General features: G+C 37.8%; 1 protein-coding gene across 2 annotated transcripts in view; it reads left to right on the top strand.

Moving 5' to 3' along the window:
- Positions 1-377: 377 nt before the first annotated feature.
- The window catches only part of STRN (striatin), an 80,512-nt gene continuing 64,786 nt past the window's right edge, over positions 378-16,103 (top strand). For both annotated transcript variants that reach the window (XM_039887415.1, XM_039887416.1), the window contains exon 1: positions 378-971. In XM_039887415.1, the coding sequence (XP_039743349.1) occupies positions 393-971 (579 nt within the window). In that variant the 5' untranslated portion in view covers positions 378-392. The remainder of the gene's footprint in view (positions 972-16,103) is intronic.

Consider the following 16,103-nt stretch of genomic DNA (forward strand, 5'->3'; position numbering starts at 1 on the left):
AGAATAGGAGAGAGAGGTCATCATAGTTCCTTACAAGTGAAAACTGATCAGGCAACAAGTTTGAATCCTCAAGTGAAAAGGCAGAAAGGAGCGACAGCGATACGCAGATGGGCAAAATTGATGAGTGCCTAGGGTCGGAGAAACACCGAAGTCTAATCCGAAAGGGAGAAGGCTGAGTCCAGCTGGCTGGAGAAACACCGTCCAGGGGCCGTACGGGCGAAGCTCGCTTTGAGCTTGTTTCTTAACAGAACTAGCAGGAAGCCCTAAAAGGTGAGCAGCTCGGGCTGGTAGTTTGTCCTGATAACTTCCGCGTGTGGGTGTGTGTGTATGTGTGCCGCCCGTGAACTTCCGCGTCGGAGGGAGCCTGGAGCGCGGCGAAGTCCGCCCCGCCCATGCTGCCGCCAGGGCGACCCCCGCCCGCCGCGGGGAAGGGGCGTGGCGAGGGCGGGGCCTCAACCGCGCCGGAGCCGTCCGCAGCCCCACAGGCCGCCGCGGCCGCGTTCGCCGTCGCCACGCCCCGCGACTACAGTTCCCAGCAAGCACCGGGCCTCCGGCGCGCCGCAGTTGACCCATTTCCCGGCCCGTCCGGGCTCGGCCAGCCCCCGCGCCCAGGCGGCAGCTCCCTGCTGACTGGGGTGTGGGCGGGGAGCGGTGGAGGGAGGAGAAGGCGCTGCTGGCCGCCGCCGTTGCCTCCGCTCCTGGGCGCCTGGGCAGCTCACCGGGTTTCCGCGGCCGCCATGGACGAGCAGGCGGGTCCCGGCGTCTTTTTCGGCAACAACCACCCAGGCGCCGGCAGTGCCAAGGGTCTCGGGCCTCTGGCGGAGGCTTCTGCGGCCGGCGACGGGGCGGCTGCGGCGGGGGCGGCCCGAGCCCAGTACAGCCTCCCGGGAATCCTGCACTTCCTGCAGCATGAATGGGCCCGCTTCGAGGTGGAGCGAGCCCAGTGGGAAGTGGAACGGGCGGAGCTGCAGGTAAAGACCCTCCCGGCCTGGCCCTCTTCATCCCGCCTCTTCGCTCCCTCCGCCCCGCCCCGGACCCTTCTCCCTCCCCCCTGCCCCTTCGCTGGTACCCTCCCCTTTGCTCCCGCCCGTCCCACCCGAACTGTCCCTTTCCCCTCCATCACCTTTGCTTTTGGCTGACCCCACTTCCTTAACCCGGGTTCCCACTCCCGCCCTTATGCGTTGTTTACCCTCCCCGCTCCTTTTCGTCTGTTCCTTCTCTGTCTCATTTGAACTCTCCTGCCATCCACATTTTAGGTCTTCTCTTTCGGTATACTAATTGGGCTGATAGTAGTTTTGAAAGACATGGAGCAAAAATCATCTTCTGTCCTAGTGAGTCCCATCCTAGGTCTAGAGACGTTCTCCGCAGTGTAGATACTGACAGTTGGCTCCTCTCTCTGAGAGGAAGGTGATTAATGAAGACAACAAGTTGTGCCTGTGAGGCCTTGACTTTAGGCAAGAAGTTTATGTTGGGTGAAAATGTTACTAGGAATATCAACTCTCTTTTTGTATATGTAAATGTTTCTTCTCTTCCCTCTCTCCCTCACCCCCTCCCACTTTTCTTGTAGGTTTTTCAGATTCCTGGATTTTAAATGAAGGACCTAGATGATCACATTCAGATGGTGGTTCAGAGATGGTTTCCTGTTCTCAAAATCAAAAACTTCCCAAGGATTAATTTTATGTTCAGTGTTTTGTGAGATAGATTTTTACTTTAAAAAGAACTAAAGGGGGCTTCAAAGTTGGTTACATTTCCTTGCATACTCTGCAAAATAAAGTATATCCAGGGAGGGCTCTTCAAAGAAAGAAAGTGAGGCTGATACTTTACAGGGCATTTGGAATTGGTAAGTAGGTTTCAGTGGCTGTTCTTAAAACTTCCAAGCCGTACATCACTTTCACAAGGAACTTAAAGAACTGTGAATGACTGTGCCTTTCTGCTTTACTGGCTCATCCTGTGTGCTTGTGAAATCCGAGTATGGTTTTGGTTGGTGAAACATTTAAAGTTAAAATGCTACCCAGTGTGTCACTTTTTTTGGTAACATGTATTTTCTTCAGCACTTAAAAAAAAAAGGAGAAATCTGTTAAATAGAATCTGTGAGGGAACAGGCTGCTTTGGTGTAATGCAAATGGCAGTGGAAACAGCAAGCAGACAGGGTTATAATAGTAGGCAAGATTATAGTATGGGCTATGCTTGCTGCTAGCTCTGTGACCCTGAGGAAATCATTTAACCTCTCTGAACTTCAGTTTCATCATTTATTTATTCACATTTATTGAGTGTCAGCTGTGTGCCTCTAGGCCCTGGGATTAACAAAACTGACAAAGCCTCTGCTCTCATGGAGTTTATGTTTTAGTCCAGAGACAGTCAGCAGATGCAACTATATAATTCATTGACCCATAGTGACAACTGCTATGAGAAAAATAAACCAGGATACTGGAATAGAGTGTGATAGGGGCAGATGTTTTAGATGGGGTGATCAGGGAAGGCCTCTGGGAGGAGTTGAATGAAGTGAGGGAATGACCCATGGTTTCCAAGATTCCTTCTGATTCTTTATGTCTGCAGTTGTATCTTTATATCCTTTGGTGGCTTTTTCATTCCAACAGTTATATTGCTTTAGTATCTGGTCTTTTGATAGTTGTAATTTTTCTCATAATCTGACCATGTCTGTATAACAACCATCAGACTTAGATGCTTCATTCAGATTTATTGGTAATTCACCCTTATTAGCAATGCATTCCATAAATGAGTTCAAGGAAGTGTTAAAAGCAGGCCTTAACTTTAATATTGTACAGTTGTGGAGAATAATTTTTGTATGTAGCCATTTAAATTTTAATTTATTTTCCAGTCTAGGGAATATGAGGTAAGCCACAATCATTTGGTCAAAAACAAACAAGATAACAACTCTTCCTTTCCTACTTGTGGTAGTTTGGGAATTTCCTACTCATCTCACCCCCTGTGCCTGCAGCCCCCACTCCCCCAACCCCCATTTAAACTTTTCAATTTACCTGTAACTATAGCAACTCCATACACACAAACACACACACCCCTTCCTGAGTTATTTATGGCAAATGTTAAATTTAAAGTAGATTTTCCTTTGGTTTTTATTATATTAAGGACCCTACATTTTCATAGTGTCTTTTGGTTTGTGCTCAAATTAAGCATCCATGGAAAAAGTTAAAAAAATGTGTCATATTTTCCTTACAGCAAGGGTTACATATTTGGAGAGAGAGTTTTCAGGACTCTATGGTCTATGGCCCCCTTTATTAGCATTATTGAAAATATATTTAAAAAAAATTTTTTTTTACATCAACATCATTAAATTCGAACACATCTCTTCATTTTTCTTTGCCATTGAAATACTCCTAGAAAAACAATAGGAAGTACGAGTTGAATGATGAGGAAATTCGGATCAGCTGATGTTCTTTTAATTTTTAAATCTCTTCTCAAGTCATTAACACCAAGGTCAACAAAAATACCTTCAAGTCTAACGTGTTGCTTCAGGAACCTGACAGTCCTGCTCTTTCAAGTTGCCAGGGCAGAATTGTGAAAGGCAATCCAAGCTCTCATCTGTCTGGTCTGCCTTCAGCACTTCCTCCCTCCTTCAGATCCTAGGGGTAAGAAACTGGCCACATTGTACCAAAAACTTTGTCATTTTGTTCCCCCTTGCCCAGTTAGTTAATACAAGACTCTCTTTTCACTTCTGGTAATCTCACTCTCCCCTCAGCACCACCATGCAGGTGAAATAGGTAATGCATGAGAAAAGAATGGTCAAGATTAGTACTGAGATTTATATTTGAGAGAGGAATTGGAGATGAGGTACCTGACATTTGAAACAGTTTTCTGCATGTGATACATTGATCTAGATGACCTCAAAGAAACATGAAGTCTAATTGGAGTGACAGAACAAAGAAAATGCAGAAGAATCAGAGTGTTTATTATTATGGTGTTTTAAATTCCCTTAGAATAGCACAAGAAAGAAGAGCTAGCAAGTGGGGAGAACAGGAAGAACTTTATGAGGTAATGAAAACCTTAGGTTCAGTATTTGAAAATTACTGACTTATGAGAAAGCAAGCAGGTAAATACAGAATAAAAATTATTGGCCCTAGATTTGGATGTGTGTGCACACGTGTGTGTGTGTGTGTGTGTGTGTGTGTGTGTGTGTGTGTGTGAGATGATTGAATAGCTTAGGGCATGTGGGTGGAGGCTGGTGCTATAGTGTTTATGAATCTGGATTTTGGCATTAGTGATTCATATTTTCATTAAACAAATATCAAGAGCCTGCTTCATGCTAGGTCCTGTTCTAGGCACTGGAGAAACAGCAGTGATTAAAACATCCTACCTACATGAAGTTTTCATTGTGGGGGAAGATAGTAATAAATACACTCATAAAATTTTAGATGGTAGTAAATGCCATGATAAAGTGGGGTAAGTGGAATATGGAGTGCTTGAGAGGGTGGAGAGGGGAAGAAAGGCTTTGCTGATAAGGTGCCATTTGAGCAAATACCTGAAAAGGTGATATCTGAGGAAAGAGTGTTCTAGGCAGAGGAAACAATAGGAGGAAGGAAACATGCTTTGAATATTGGTGGAATAATGAGGCAGCTGTGGCTGGAATAGAGGAGGAAAGTGGAAGAAATGCTGTCAGAGGTACTGGATCTTGCCCACAGTAAAGACTTTAGATTTTACTTCAGCAAGATGGGCAACTCTGGAATGTTTTGAGCAAAAGAGTGACACCATCCTTAAACAGAATCCTTTGCAAGGATTCAGAATAGACTGGGAGGGGAAACAAAGGTCGAAGAATCAGTCTAGTTAGGAGACACTTTTAATAATCCACGCCAGGGATGACCCATGGTGGCAATAATGAGATTTGGGAATACATATTTTGATACATATTCAGAATATAATGGATTCTGAATACTTTTTGAATATAGAACCAGCAAGATGTGCTGGAGAGGATAGAATGTGAGGTTTGAGAAAAAGAGGAGTCATATATGACTCAAAATTATTTTGAGCAGCCTCAGAGGACTGTTGAGAAGATTTACTGTGCATTTAAATGGACAAAGTAGGCACTTAAAATGACAACTTATTTTTGTTATTCTTGCAACTGTTATTTATAATTATAGTAAAAGGCAACATGGCATAGACCCGGATTTAAATCTTTGCACTAAGACTTACTGTATTTTATGCCAAAAATACATGTTTGCCATAATTCTGACCTCTCAGAAACTTAGCTTCCTCGTGTGTAAAGTGAGAATAATAAACTATCTTGTGAGAATTAGATATTTTAAAGTACCTAGCAGACGCTTGGTATATAACACAAACTAAGCGCTGGATGAATAAACGGTAGCAAGTGCATGATGTTAAATTTGTACTCTCATAAATCTCCTTTCTGTTCCCACAGAAAAGCAGAATTTTCAGTCACGAACTCTTCTAAGGTTAGAGCATATGCCATCCTGGAACCATGCAGTTTAACATTTTGGTTTCGGTGGTGGCATTAAAGGACATTTAATAGGAGTCAGCCTCAAAACATTGATAATATACTTTAAATGTATTTGCTTTCCTTAATAACCCACCATGTGTCTGTTATCTTGAAATTTGTATAAACTTTTCTGAATGTGTTTTACTTAACCATGCATGACTTCTTGGGTAACAAATCACATACATTTACGAACAACTCTATAAAACTAAACTTCGGTTTTATTTCGCTGTTTGTTTGGAGTAGGTGGACCCCATTGTGGTATGGTATAATTTCTAAACAGGCTACTTTGTACAATTCTATTCTTATCCTTGATAATTTTATAATATTTAATTATATTTTGGAACTATTATAGAGGTTTTACTCTTTTAAAACATACCCTACTATTTGTCACTTTAGTGTTTCTCAACTTTAGCTGCAATCTTAGAATAATCTGAGGGAACTTTTAAAAATATTAATTCCATGGGCTCTGCCCCAGACCCATTAAATCAGAATTATAGGAATTAGGGCCCCTGGTATTAGTGTTTTTTGAGCTCTCTAATAGTCCTGATATGCAGTAAGGATTGAGAACTACTGCTTTAATTCTTTTCTCTTTTTACAAATATAGTTTGGTGATTTCAATACTTAGTGTTAATATTCCAGATATGGATGGCTTTTTACAGAATTTGGAATATAATTTCTGTTATGTTTCTATTCTTTCTGATGATAGCTAGCATTTTATTTTTAGGCAGTAGAATGTTATAATTTGAATCACCTTCCTCTGACTGAGAGAGATAATGACAGCGATCTTTGAGCTGGAATGAACTTTGGAAATCAGCTACATTCTTATTCAACAGGTAAACTGAGGCCCAGAGAGAGGTTAAAAGACCAGGAATGAAATAGGTTTTGTACAAGCTCTGGCACTTAAATCTCCAGATACCTGTGCAGTTTTTAAAAAAAATTTTCAAATACATTATCTTGCTTGATCCTTACAACCTTCTGAGATAATCAGTCACACTAATGCTTGCTTTTCATTTTTTTCTTGTTATTTAAAATAATGGACATGGAGATTTTACTGTGTACTGTTTTCTAACTTATTTTATTGGCTAAATTTATGATTTTTCAAATGATTTTGATGTTCTGTAGTTTTGTTATGTGTCAGGGTATAAATTTTATTTTATTTGAGACTTTGTTAGGCTTCTTAAATCTGTGGGATTTATGTCTCATTAGTTTTGTAAAATTCTCAGTCATTATCTCTAGATTTCTCCTTGTTCTCTTTCTTTTCCTTTTGGTTCTCCGATTACATGTACCTTAGGCCTTCTCTGTCTGATCTACATTTTCCATCTTTATATCTCTGCATGCTTTATTCTGGGTAATTTATTTTAATTTATCTTCTGGTCCATTACTTTTCTCTTGAGTTGAATCTAATCTTTTAAAGCCATCGGTGAATTTGGATCTTTTCTTAATAGTTTCCTACAGAGAATTTCAGAGTTGTCTTTTATTTTTTTAACCTAATAAGTATAGTTATTTTATAGTTGGTGTCTCTGTTCTTCCTGTATGTTGATGTCTTAAAGGTCCTTTTCTGTGTCTGTTGTTTTTGCTGGTTCTTGCTCTTGATGGCTCATTTCTTTGTATGCTGCTTACTATCCTTAAAGAAGTATAAGACTAATCTGAGGTCTCAAATAAAGGTAACTTCTTTAGGAAGTTTTTGCTTTTGCTTCTGATTGCTTTCTGGAGGCATAACCTCGAAGGAACTACTTTAAAGTGAAAAATTGCTTGAGTTTTTGCACCACACAGCTGATGAACATTTTGGTTGTGAATACATTTGAGGGCCAGTTTACTTCTGCTCCACCTTTGTTTTGAGGGTGTAAGCTTTTTAGGGCCTTATGGGGTATATCTCCTATTTGACTCTCCACTCTGCATGTTCCTGGTCTTTGATTTTTGCCTTTTGGGTCCTGCAAGGCTGTCCAAACTAAAGTTCAGATTTGTTCTGATTGGCTAGTAATTTTGCTCATTACTCAAAGGGCAAAGTGACTTTTGTTCCCTCACCTCTCTGTTCCCATTTTCCCTTAAATTTTGGCCAAATAATTTCTTGTTATCTTACCAGCTTTGCTTTTTAAGATGATTCTAAAAATATCCAGAATTTTTAGCCTTTTTTAGTAGGGGTGTTGTTTCAAGGCACCATTACTAGAAACATATTTCTCTTATTTTACTTTCAAAAACTGACATATAATAATGGCCCCAGTAATTGTCTGGGGAGAAATATCATTGATAGCACCTCTTTATCAAGAGATGTGCCTATTTAGCTGTAAATGTTATTTACCCCTAAACATTATTTACTCTCTAAATCTACTTTTTTTGACTTCTAGTAGTAGAGGGAAACCTACAACTTTTCTCTAAAATCTTGGTAATTTAAGCAGAACTTAAAACAATCATGAACAAGCCCCTTTACCAATCAGTCTTTAAGAGGTTTATGTTTGAAAGTCCAAATAATCTGTACTGGTTTCCCTTTGTCAGCCTCCTATCTACTTTTGAATGTTATTAGTGGTATCCAGGTTTCAGTTCTGAGCCATTAGAAATAAAATTGCCCTCGAGATCTTTGGAGTTTCTTTCTTTGGTGGCCATTAGACAAAACGATCTATTGACCATCATAATTTGGCAGTGGAAAGTGTGGGTCATAGAGTCAGAAAGCTTTATAATTTCTAATTTTTCCGATTTATTATTTTTCTGGGCCTCATTTGTATTTGTAAATTGTAGATGATAATTTACTCACCACGCAAAGTAGTTGTAAGGTTTTAAAAAGATAAACACATGTAAAGTATATAACCCATAATAGATGTCCAATAACTGGTTTGCTTCTGTTGGTTGAAAGTTCCTGAACAGAATGCATTTAATGAAAATTTAGAAGCCAAGAACTCATTTCATTGATCCGTTTGACATAGTAGCTACTTATATTCTTTTTGTCCTATTAGTAGTGGTTTAATGACAATAAATTGATTGTATTGGGAGGAGAGGGCAGGCTAGAGATGGCAGTAATAAGTGGTAATAATCTGTAAGTATTGAGGACTACAGATAGTAATAGAGGAAAATTTGGATTTGGGGAGAGAATCCTGATGCAAGAGAGAGAAGTTGAGGAAGTGGTAAAGGAAAAGAGACGGGAACTGAGGGATGGAGGAGTAGAGACAGATAGGAGGAAGAAACTGCACTGCATACATCAGCCTGTTCTTGATTTCTAAAGGGTGTATTGTTTGTAGTCTTTACTTTAGCTCTTGTAATTGTAAAATTCTAGAGCTGACAGAGGTAGACACACACACACACACACACACACACACACACACACACACACACCCCCTCTCCTCCTCCCCACATCATATCTCTGCTCTCAATTTTTTATCCCCTTCTTTGGACTAGGAATATTTACCTCCTGAGGAGCCCATGAACTTAATTTGTCTCATCCCTTATTTTATCATTAGGGCCAGAGAGATACAGTGATTTGTCTGAGATTAATTACACTATGAGTCGGTGTAGATATAGTTTAGAACCCAGGTGTCCGAATACCCATGCCAGGGCATTGTTCGCCATACTGTATTATCTCCTTTTATTGGTCCTGTGTAGCTGCTTCTGATCTGAAGTAGACAAGTGAATTATAATATTTAAATTTGATATAATATGCATTGAATAACTCATAATTTAAAGTAAATTCTTACCACTTATTTCAAGTTTTTCTTCAAGTAGAATAATTTAGAATAATTTTCTTCAAGTAGAATAATTCTTTAAGGGGTTCAAGAAAGTCTTTAACAATGTGTGTTCTTTAAAAATGTTTAATATGGTATCACTGTAGTTTATTTTAATCGATTTTATTTATCATATAGGAAATACTGAAAAATGTTTTTTTAAAAGTCTGCAAATTTGGATTTCTTTTCAACTTGCTCTGAGAGTAGCCTAATTAAATTCTATATATATGTATGTATTAATATAGTTTGTGTTTATTGATCATATATCAAATTTTGTGTTATGCCTTGGTAATTAGGTTATTCTTAGACCATCTGTTGTATGTGTATTTGAACAGAATAATATGTCAACCATGTAGTTTCTCTTATGCAGTAAGGTATTTGAGGAAATAAAATCACTTTTTTTGGCAGACTTAATGCTATTTAATCTTTACTATAAAAATACTTTATCAGACAAGATGATAGAATATTAGGAAATACTGATACATAAGAAAGAAAAGTTACAGTAGAGTTAGCTAGAAGCAGTCTGGCACAAGGAAAAATGTGTAGGTATTTTGTTTTGGAGATAAAATGGGGAGAAAAATTAGAGCGTAGAAGCCCTGGGATTAAGGTGAGCTTTAGAAAATATTGAGTAAGGTTGGGTGGAATAGGTATTTTGGGTGTGGTGAGTAGGTTCTTGGCATAACTGCACTATAGAAATCCAAGGAAAGGGCCGTGTGTATGTGTTTCATGACCTTGCACACAGGTTTCATTAGCACTCATTTACATGGGACAGAAATTGGATCCAGTACCAGCATATCTAGTTAGGAGAAATAAACACAATGTCAAATTCCACAAGAGTGATACCAATTTCACCTGATGGAAAATTACAGCCCAGTCTGGGACTTGTTCTCAATTTCTTTTGTTTGTGCTTCCTGAAATGAGAAGGTTAAGCAAAGGAACCTAAATTATAGGCACAACTAAAACCTGCTCCCAAGGAATGTAGATTCATATAAAGCTAAAAGGAGGGGATAAGGAGGAGCCTGTGGATTTGGGTGAGCACACTTACTGAACTTGAAAGAAAAACTAGTCCATTGGGGAGGAGGGTACCATGGTCCCAGTAATTGAACCTAGTACTTTATTTGTTGTTTCCTCTCTTTCCTTTCTTCTTTACCCTCCAAATATAATAATAGTTTCATTTATTGGGCACTAACTATGTATCAGGTGCAGTGCTCAACACTTTACATGTATAATCTGTTTTAATCTTTGCAAAACTATATATGGTAGGTATTAGTAATTTATTCCCTAATTCATAGATGAGGAGAGAGGTTAAATAATTTGTTGTAAGAAATGTTTGAGTGATGGGGCCTGGCATGGTAAACAGAGGGAAAAATTTTGCCATTTTTCTTGCTTCCTCCTGCTCTGAGTCAATGTACAGTGCTGGGATGTTTTCCTCTCCTTTGCTGTCTAGTGAATTTCTAATCATCTAACGATTCATTTTCCTCTCTGGGAAACCTGCCTGACCTCCAGACACAGTGCTTTCATGCTCCTCTAACACCTCATACATACAATACATGTAAGCTTTGTTGACTGCCACCATCCAGACTGATAGTTGGGGAGTAAACCCGAATAGATGGTTAAAATGATACTTTAAATAATTTATGTTAAAAATTATAAACATATAATAATTTGCCAGTGTAAGACCAAGCCCACTCACCCTTCACTTTTTAAAAAAATTTTTTTAGAATGCTGATTGGAATTCTGCGTTGACATACGTGAATTAGCTACAGTTGTAATGCATTGTAATACATACAGTACAATAACATAATACAGTTGTTTATGATTTCTGGTTCTGGTTTTTCTTGAGTAAAGCCCACTGAGTGCAAAGTCCTAGATTTTTATGAGTTTTACTCCAGTCTTTTACAGTTGTTTACCAACATCTATTTGACAGCAATATTTTTAGTAGGTCTCTTTTATTGTCTTGTCTTTTTGAAGTGTTCAACTTAATCTTTTTATACCCACATTTTATTGGTTTATATAATATTTAATTGAATTGTCTAATCAAAGTAACAAGTGCAACTGACAAACAGTTTTAAGAGGACACCTGGTTGACTTTTAGTGAGCTTATATAACTACTTTGGGAACTGAAGTATATGGGTGAACTATACTCAAGGTGTGAATATTTAATATCTCGGCTTTCGACAGTGTTTTATAAGGAGATTAGAGAATACTGGTTAATCCGTAGGACTGGTTAAGAGAACATTAGTGATATGAACTTCTGCTGTATCTCACTTATACCACCTATGTCAAACTTGGTTTCTTGGCTAGACTGTGAGTCATTTAGGGTGTTTTTATTTCCCTAAAGCCCAGCAGAGTGGCTGGTACATAATTAGCTGCTTAATAAATATAATAAATATATTGAATAAATCACATATTAGGTTATGTTGTTACTGAATATGTATTAAATATATCTGTTTGTATATGTATATCCTGTCTCCCAGCTAAATTGTGCCCTTAAGGGCAGGTCTTATGTCCCATACTTGGATATTTTCAATTTTCTCATAAATGTAGTGAAGGTGCAGTATATGTTGCTATATAGAGAGCAGCCTGTCTGTTCCTCTTGCTGCTAGCTAGTTCTGCCTTATGACTTCCACTGGAACGAGCCTTTTAGAGCGAGTAATATCTGTATTGTGTTGTGTAGAGCATTGCCTGGTCCCTGCCAAGTCATTCTGACAGCTCATTTTGGGGATGCCACTGGCTTCATAATTACGGCTTGATGTTAGCTGCAGCAAATGGTACTTGGGTTTGGTTGTTGTGTGTGTGTGTGTGTGTGTGTGTGTGTGTGTGTTTTCTTTTCCCTTCGTATGTTAGACATGGACTGCCAGGAAATGTCTTTGGCATCGTGTCTTTACAATCAGCAGGGTAATGTAACAATTGTTTTCTTTTCTAAAACCCATGACTTCAAATTTTATACACATTTCTCATTTCTTCTAAATAGAAATTCGAATCTTTTTTGTGAAGATAAATCTTATTTTAAATAAAATATCTAGTTTATTACTTTGCATTCTACTTTTCTGATTTTGTTTATAGTTGCATTACCAGTATATCGTGATTTTAAGCTTTTTTGAACTCTGCTTCTTTAAATAATAAAAGGGAAATCTCTGTTATTCGGAATTTAGAATGAAAAATTCTGACTTTCTTATCACTAACCCGGCTTGTGTCGAAAATTATAATTTAGCTTTTTAAATCCTTATAGCTAGTCAACTTAGAATAAGCACCAAACACTAAACTAAGGAGACATCAAAGTTGCCAAAATCTCATAGAAAATTTATTATCGAGAATTTTTTTAATTTGTGCTTTTGCTTGCAAGACTTTTGGTCGGGACATTAGGTGCTTAGTGAGTACCTGACATTCTTGTACACTGGAGATACAGTGAAAAACAGGAAGATACACTTTTAGCTCTCATGAAGCTTAAAATCAAGTAATGATTCTTAACTTCAGGACCTGAGTCCATTATGCCAATGCTGATAGTCACTTTGGCAATGCCATTTGAATTTTCCCCATTTAAAAACCAACCAACCAATAATATCAATAAAATAAATCCCTTCTTAGCTCTCTTATTCATTAGTACACACATCCTATCCCTTACTCTCTTTCATTTCTCTGTACAGACCACATTACTACACCTTCAGTTTTTTAGTAGTCTCATCTTTCTATTTCTTTGTTCTCTTTCTCTATTTTGGGTCACTCATTTCTCAGTCTCTTGTGATCTTGCTTCTAGTCCTTATTCAGGTAATTGTTCACCAGATAATACTTTTTTTTCCCTTCCATTGGTTACTCTGACTTAAGTCTTCCGGCTCCAGTGGAATTCTTTTGTTTGGATGCTTCATAAAATTATATCTCTAGGTGGTCCTGATACTTTCCACAGTTAAAATTCTACTTGTTAAATTTCTTGCTAATGTCTTTACCTGGATGACCTATCACTTGAAACTCAATCATCCTTTCAAAATTCTTCTCCCAGACCAAATTGTCCTTTCTTCTCTGACCCAGCCCCTTGTTTACCTTTTCTAGAAACCTAGATTCAGCTTTCACTGAACATTTTACTCTGTTGTTCTTACTCTCCCAGCCATGCACCTGATATTGTAAACTCTGTGTAATGTTTTAAATCCATTTTTTGATCATTTAATTCCTACTGTTACCTTGGTCCAGACCCTCATCACGTCATATCTGGGTGACTTCAGTAGGAGCCTTCCTAATTTTTTACCTCTGGTCTCTCCCTTTGCTAAGGTATTCGACGTAGTACCGCCTCTCAAGCTTCTAAAAATATTGATTTGTTCAAGACATTCTCTTTTAGTTTTTATTTTTAACCATAGTAGATTGCAAATCTCTCCGCGATTAGGCTGTTTGTATTTCCTACCCGTTAGGGTACTCTTTCTGAACCAAAATAGTGCAGTCTCACTTTGCACATGAGCCACGTCTTTTTTTTTTTAATCATTGTTCAAAAGGGTTTGTCAATCTGGAATGTCTTTTCATCACCTTGTAGTTTGTATAATTCTTTTAGACTTTTATATAATCTTTATTCAGATTTTGTTTAAGTCCCATTTCCAACATGAAGAGTTTTTGATACTCTTAGTTTTTAGTGATTGTTCCCTTTTTAGTACTTGCTTTGTCGTTTGGCACTTAGGGTCTGCTACGTCATTCTGTTTAGTTGCTTTTTATGGATCTGTTCAATTAATTTAACAAATATTTATCGGGCATCTGCTACATGCAAGTTACTGTTCTGGGCAATGAGGATATATCAATGAATAGCATGGACGGCCCTGTCCTCATGGAGCTGTAGCAACTTCCTCTGTACCTTATTTTTAAATTTATTTCTAGCACGTATCACAGTATGTGCTAATAACGCTGGTATTAAAATTGAGTTCACATTTGTAAAAAGGAGCCCCTGGATTAATAATGCAAAAAAAAAAAAAAAAACCACTACAGAGAAAAAAGGATGATTATTCTGTAGGATGACTATATCTTTTGAAAGGTTGGCTATCTTAGATATAGTAATAAATTTTTAAAAATTAGCCAAAGTAATACTGCCTTGGAAAATATTAATTCAACTGTATACTGTTAGTCTCCCACAAAAGGGATGCAAATAAAATGAAAGCAAATAGAAATCTTTTTTAAAAAAATTCTCATTATCTTGGGATCAGTACTTATTCAGTTCTACTTTCCACATGTCATCTTTAGTTCTGTATAATTACAAAATGTTAAAGTTTTTCTGAGAGAACCGAGGCTCAGAAAAGTTAAGTAACTTTAATAAGGTCACATGGATTAGTGAGAGAACCAGGAGTAGGAATTTCCCAACTCCTACATCAAATCAAAGGACACTGAATTTTTCTACATTTCAGTAATTGATGTATATAGTTATGATACCAAGTTATCAAGAAAAATTAGGTTATGTTCACTGGCTTTTTAAAAAATGAAGGTAGTAATTTATTGATCTTTAAGATTCAATATACATCAAGGCTGAAATGATTTAATTTACTCGAGCATTTTTTATGTGTCCAATAAGTCCTGTTTTCCCTGCTTTACATTCTCTTTTGTTTTCAGATTGTTTGAATAAAAACTTACTTTGACATTTTGACCTAATATTTTATCAGGAAATGAGTGTGTGATAGTTGAAAGTCAAATAGTTACTGTAAAAGTATATTTTAATGAAACTTCCTACTTAAGGAATCTATTTGTATCGATTTAGAAATTTTTTTGTGTGTTTGCTATAACATGAATGAGATTTAGTCCTTAGTTAAACTTAGATTTATTTTTAGAAACTCAATTTTACATTCAGCAGTATAAAGGAAAACCAGAGCTGGACAGGGCTTAAAGTGGTAAAAGCAGATTTTAATCAGGAACTGTTACAATGGAAGAGGGGAGTGGGGAGACCTCAGTATGGAACTGGGCTCAATTCTGAATGCAACGAGGAGAAAGGATTTATAGCCAAGGAGAGAGGATGGAGGTTTGGTGGGTGGAAGTTACTAAGGGGAAGTTAATTGACAGGATTCTTGCTGAATTAGACATCACCTGGGGGGTGGTGGGTGATGAGAAATTTAATCAGATATTGAGGGTGATCAGATGTTGAAGGTAGAGGATTCTTGCTAAACTGACTTAGTAAGATTCTTGCTAAAATTGGGCAAAGATGGACCCAGAAGTTCAAAGATTGGGCCTAGTCTAGAGGGCTCAGAAGAGGACAATGGTCAACGTATGGCAAAGTAGTCAATAATTATCATCAAAGATATATGCGTTAAAGCACTGAGGTATACCCTTTTTGACCTGTGAATTTTAAAAAATCAGCGATAACACCCAATGGTAGGGGAGATGTGTTAAAACTACTTTTTCATGCATTGTTGGTGGTATTGTCAGTTGGTCAGTATCTATCAGGAAACATAGTTATACTTTCACCTAGTAATCCTACTTGATGCAGTCCATCCCAGAGAAATTTTTTAAAAATTTGTCTTGTAAGTCTACATGCATAAAGAACATCATTGGCAATTAATTTTGTAATTTAAATGTCAAAGTGTGGTGAAATGAGTATCACTTAGGAATGATTTTGGCTATAAGTAAACCCTATTAACAGTGACATAATAAAGGTCATCTTTCTCACAATTCTGGTGACGGGTAGTCTTTTTCTCTCACTAAAGCTGGTGCAGTTGCTTAATGATGACATAAAGAATCTAGGCTTTTTCTATTCACTGTCATCCTTTACCCCCCAGTGTGTGTTGGCTTATTCTTGTTACATTATGATTACAAGATTGCTATACAGTAGTCCTCCCCTTATTCAGAGGGGACATATCCAAGTTCCCCCGTGGGTGCCTGAAACTGCTGATAGTACTGAACTCTACATATGTATTTTTTTAATACATACATACATACACACATTCATTCATTCATTCATTCATTTA

The sequence above is a fragment of the Pteropus medius genome, unplaced genomic scaffold (assembly GCF_902729225.1).
Source record: "Pteropus medius unplaced genomic scaffold, Ma_sr-lr_union100, whole genome shotgun sequence".
NCBI lineage: Eukaryota > Metazoa > Chordata > Mammalia > Chiroptera > Pteropodidae > Pteropus > Pteropus medius.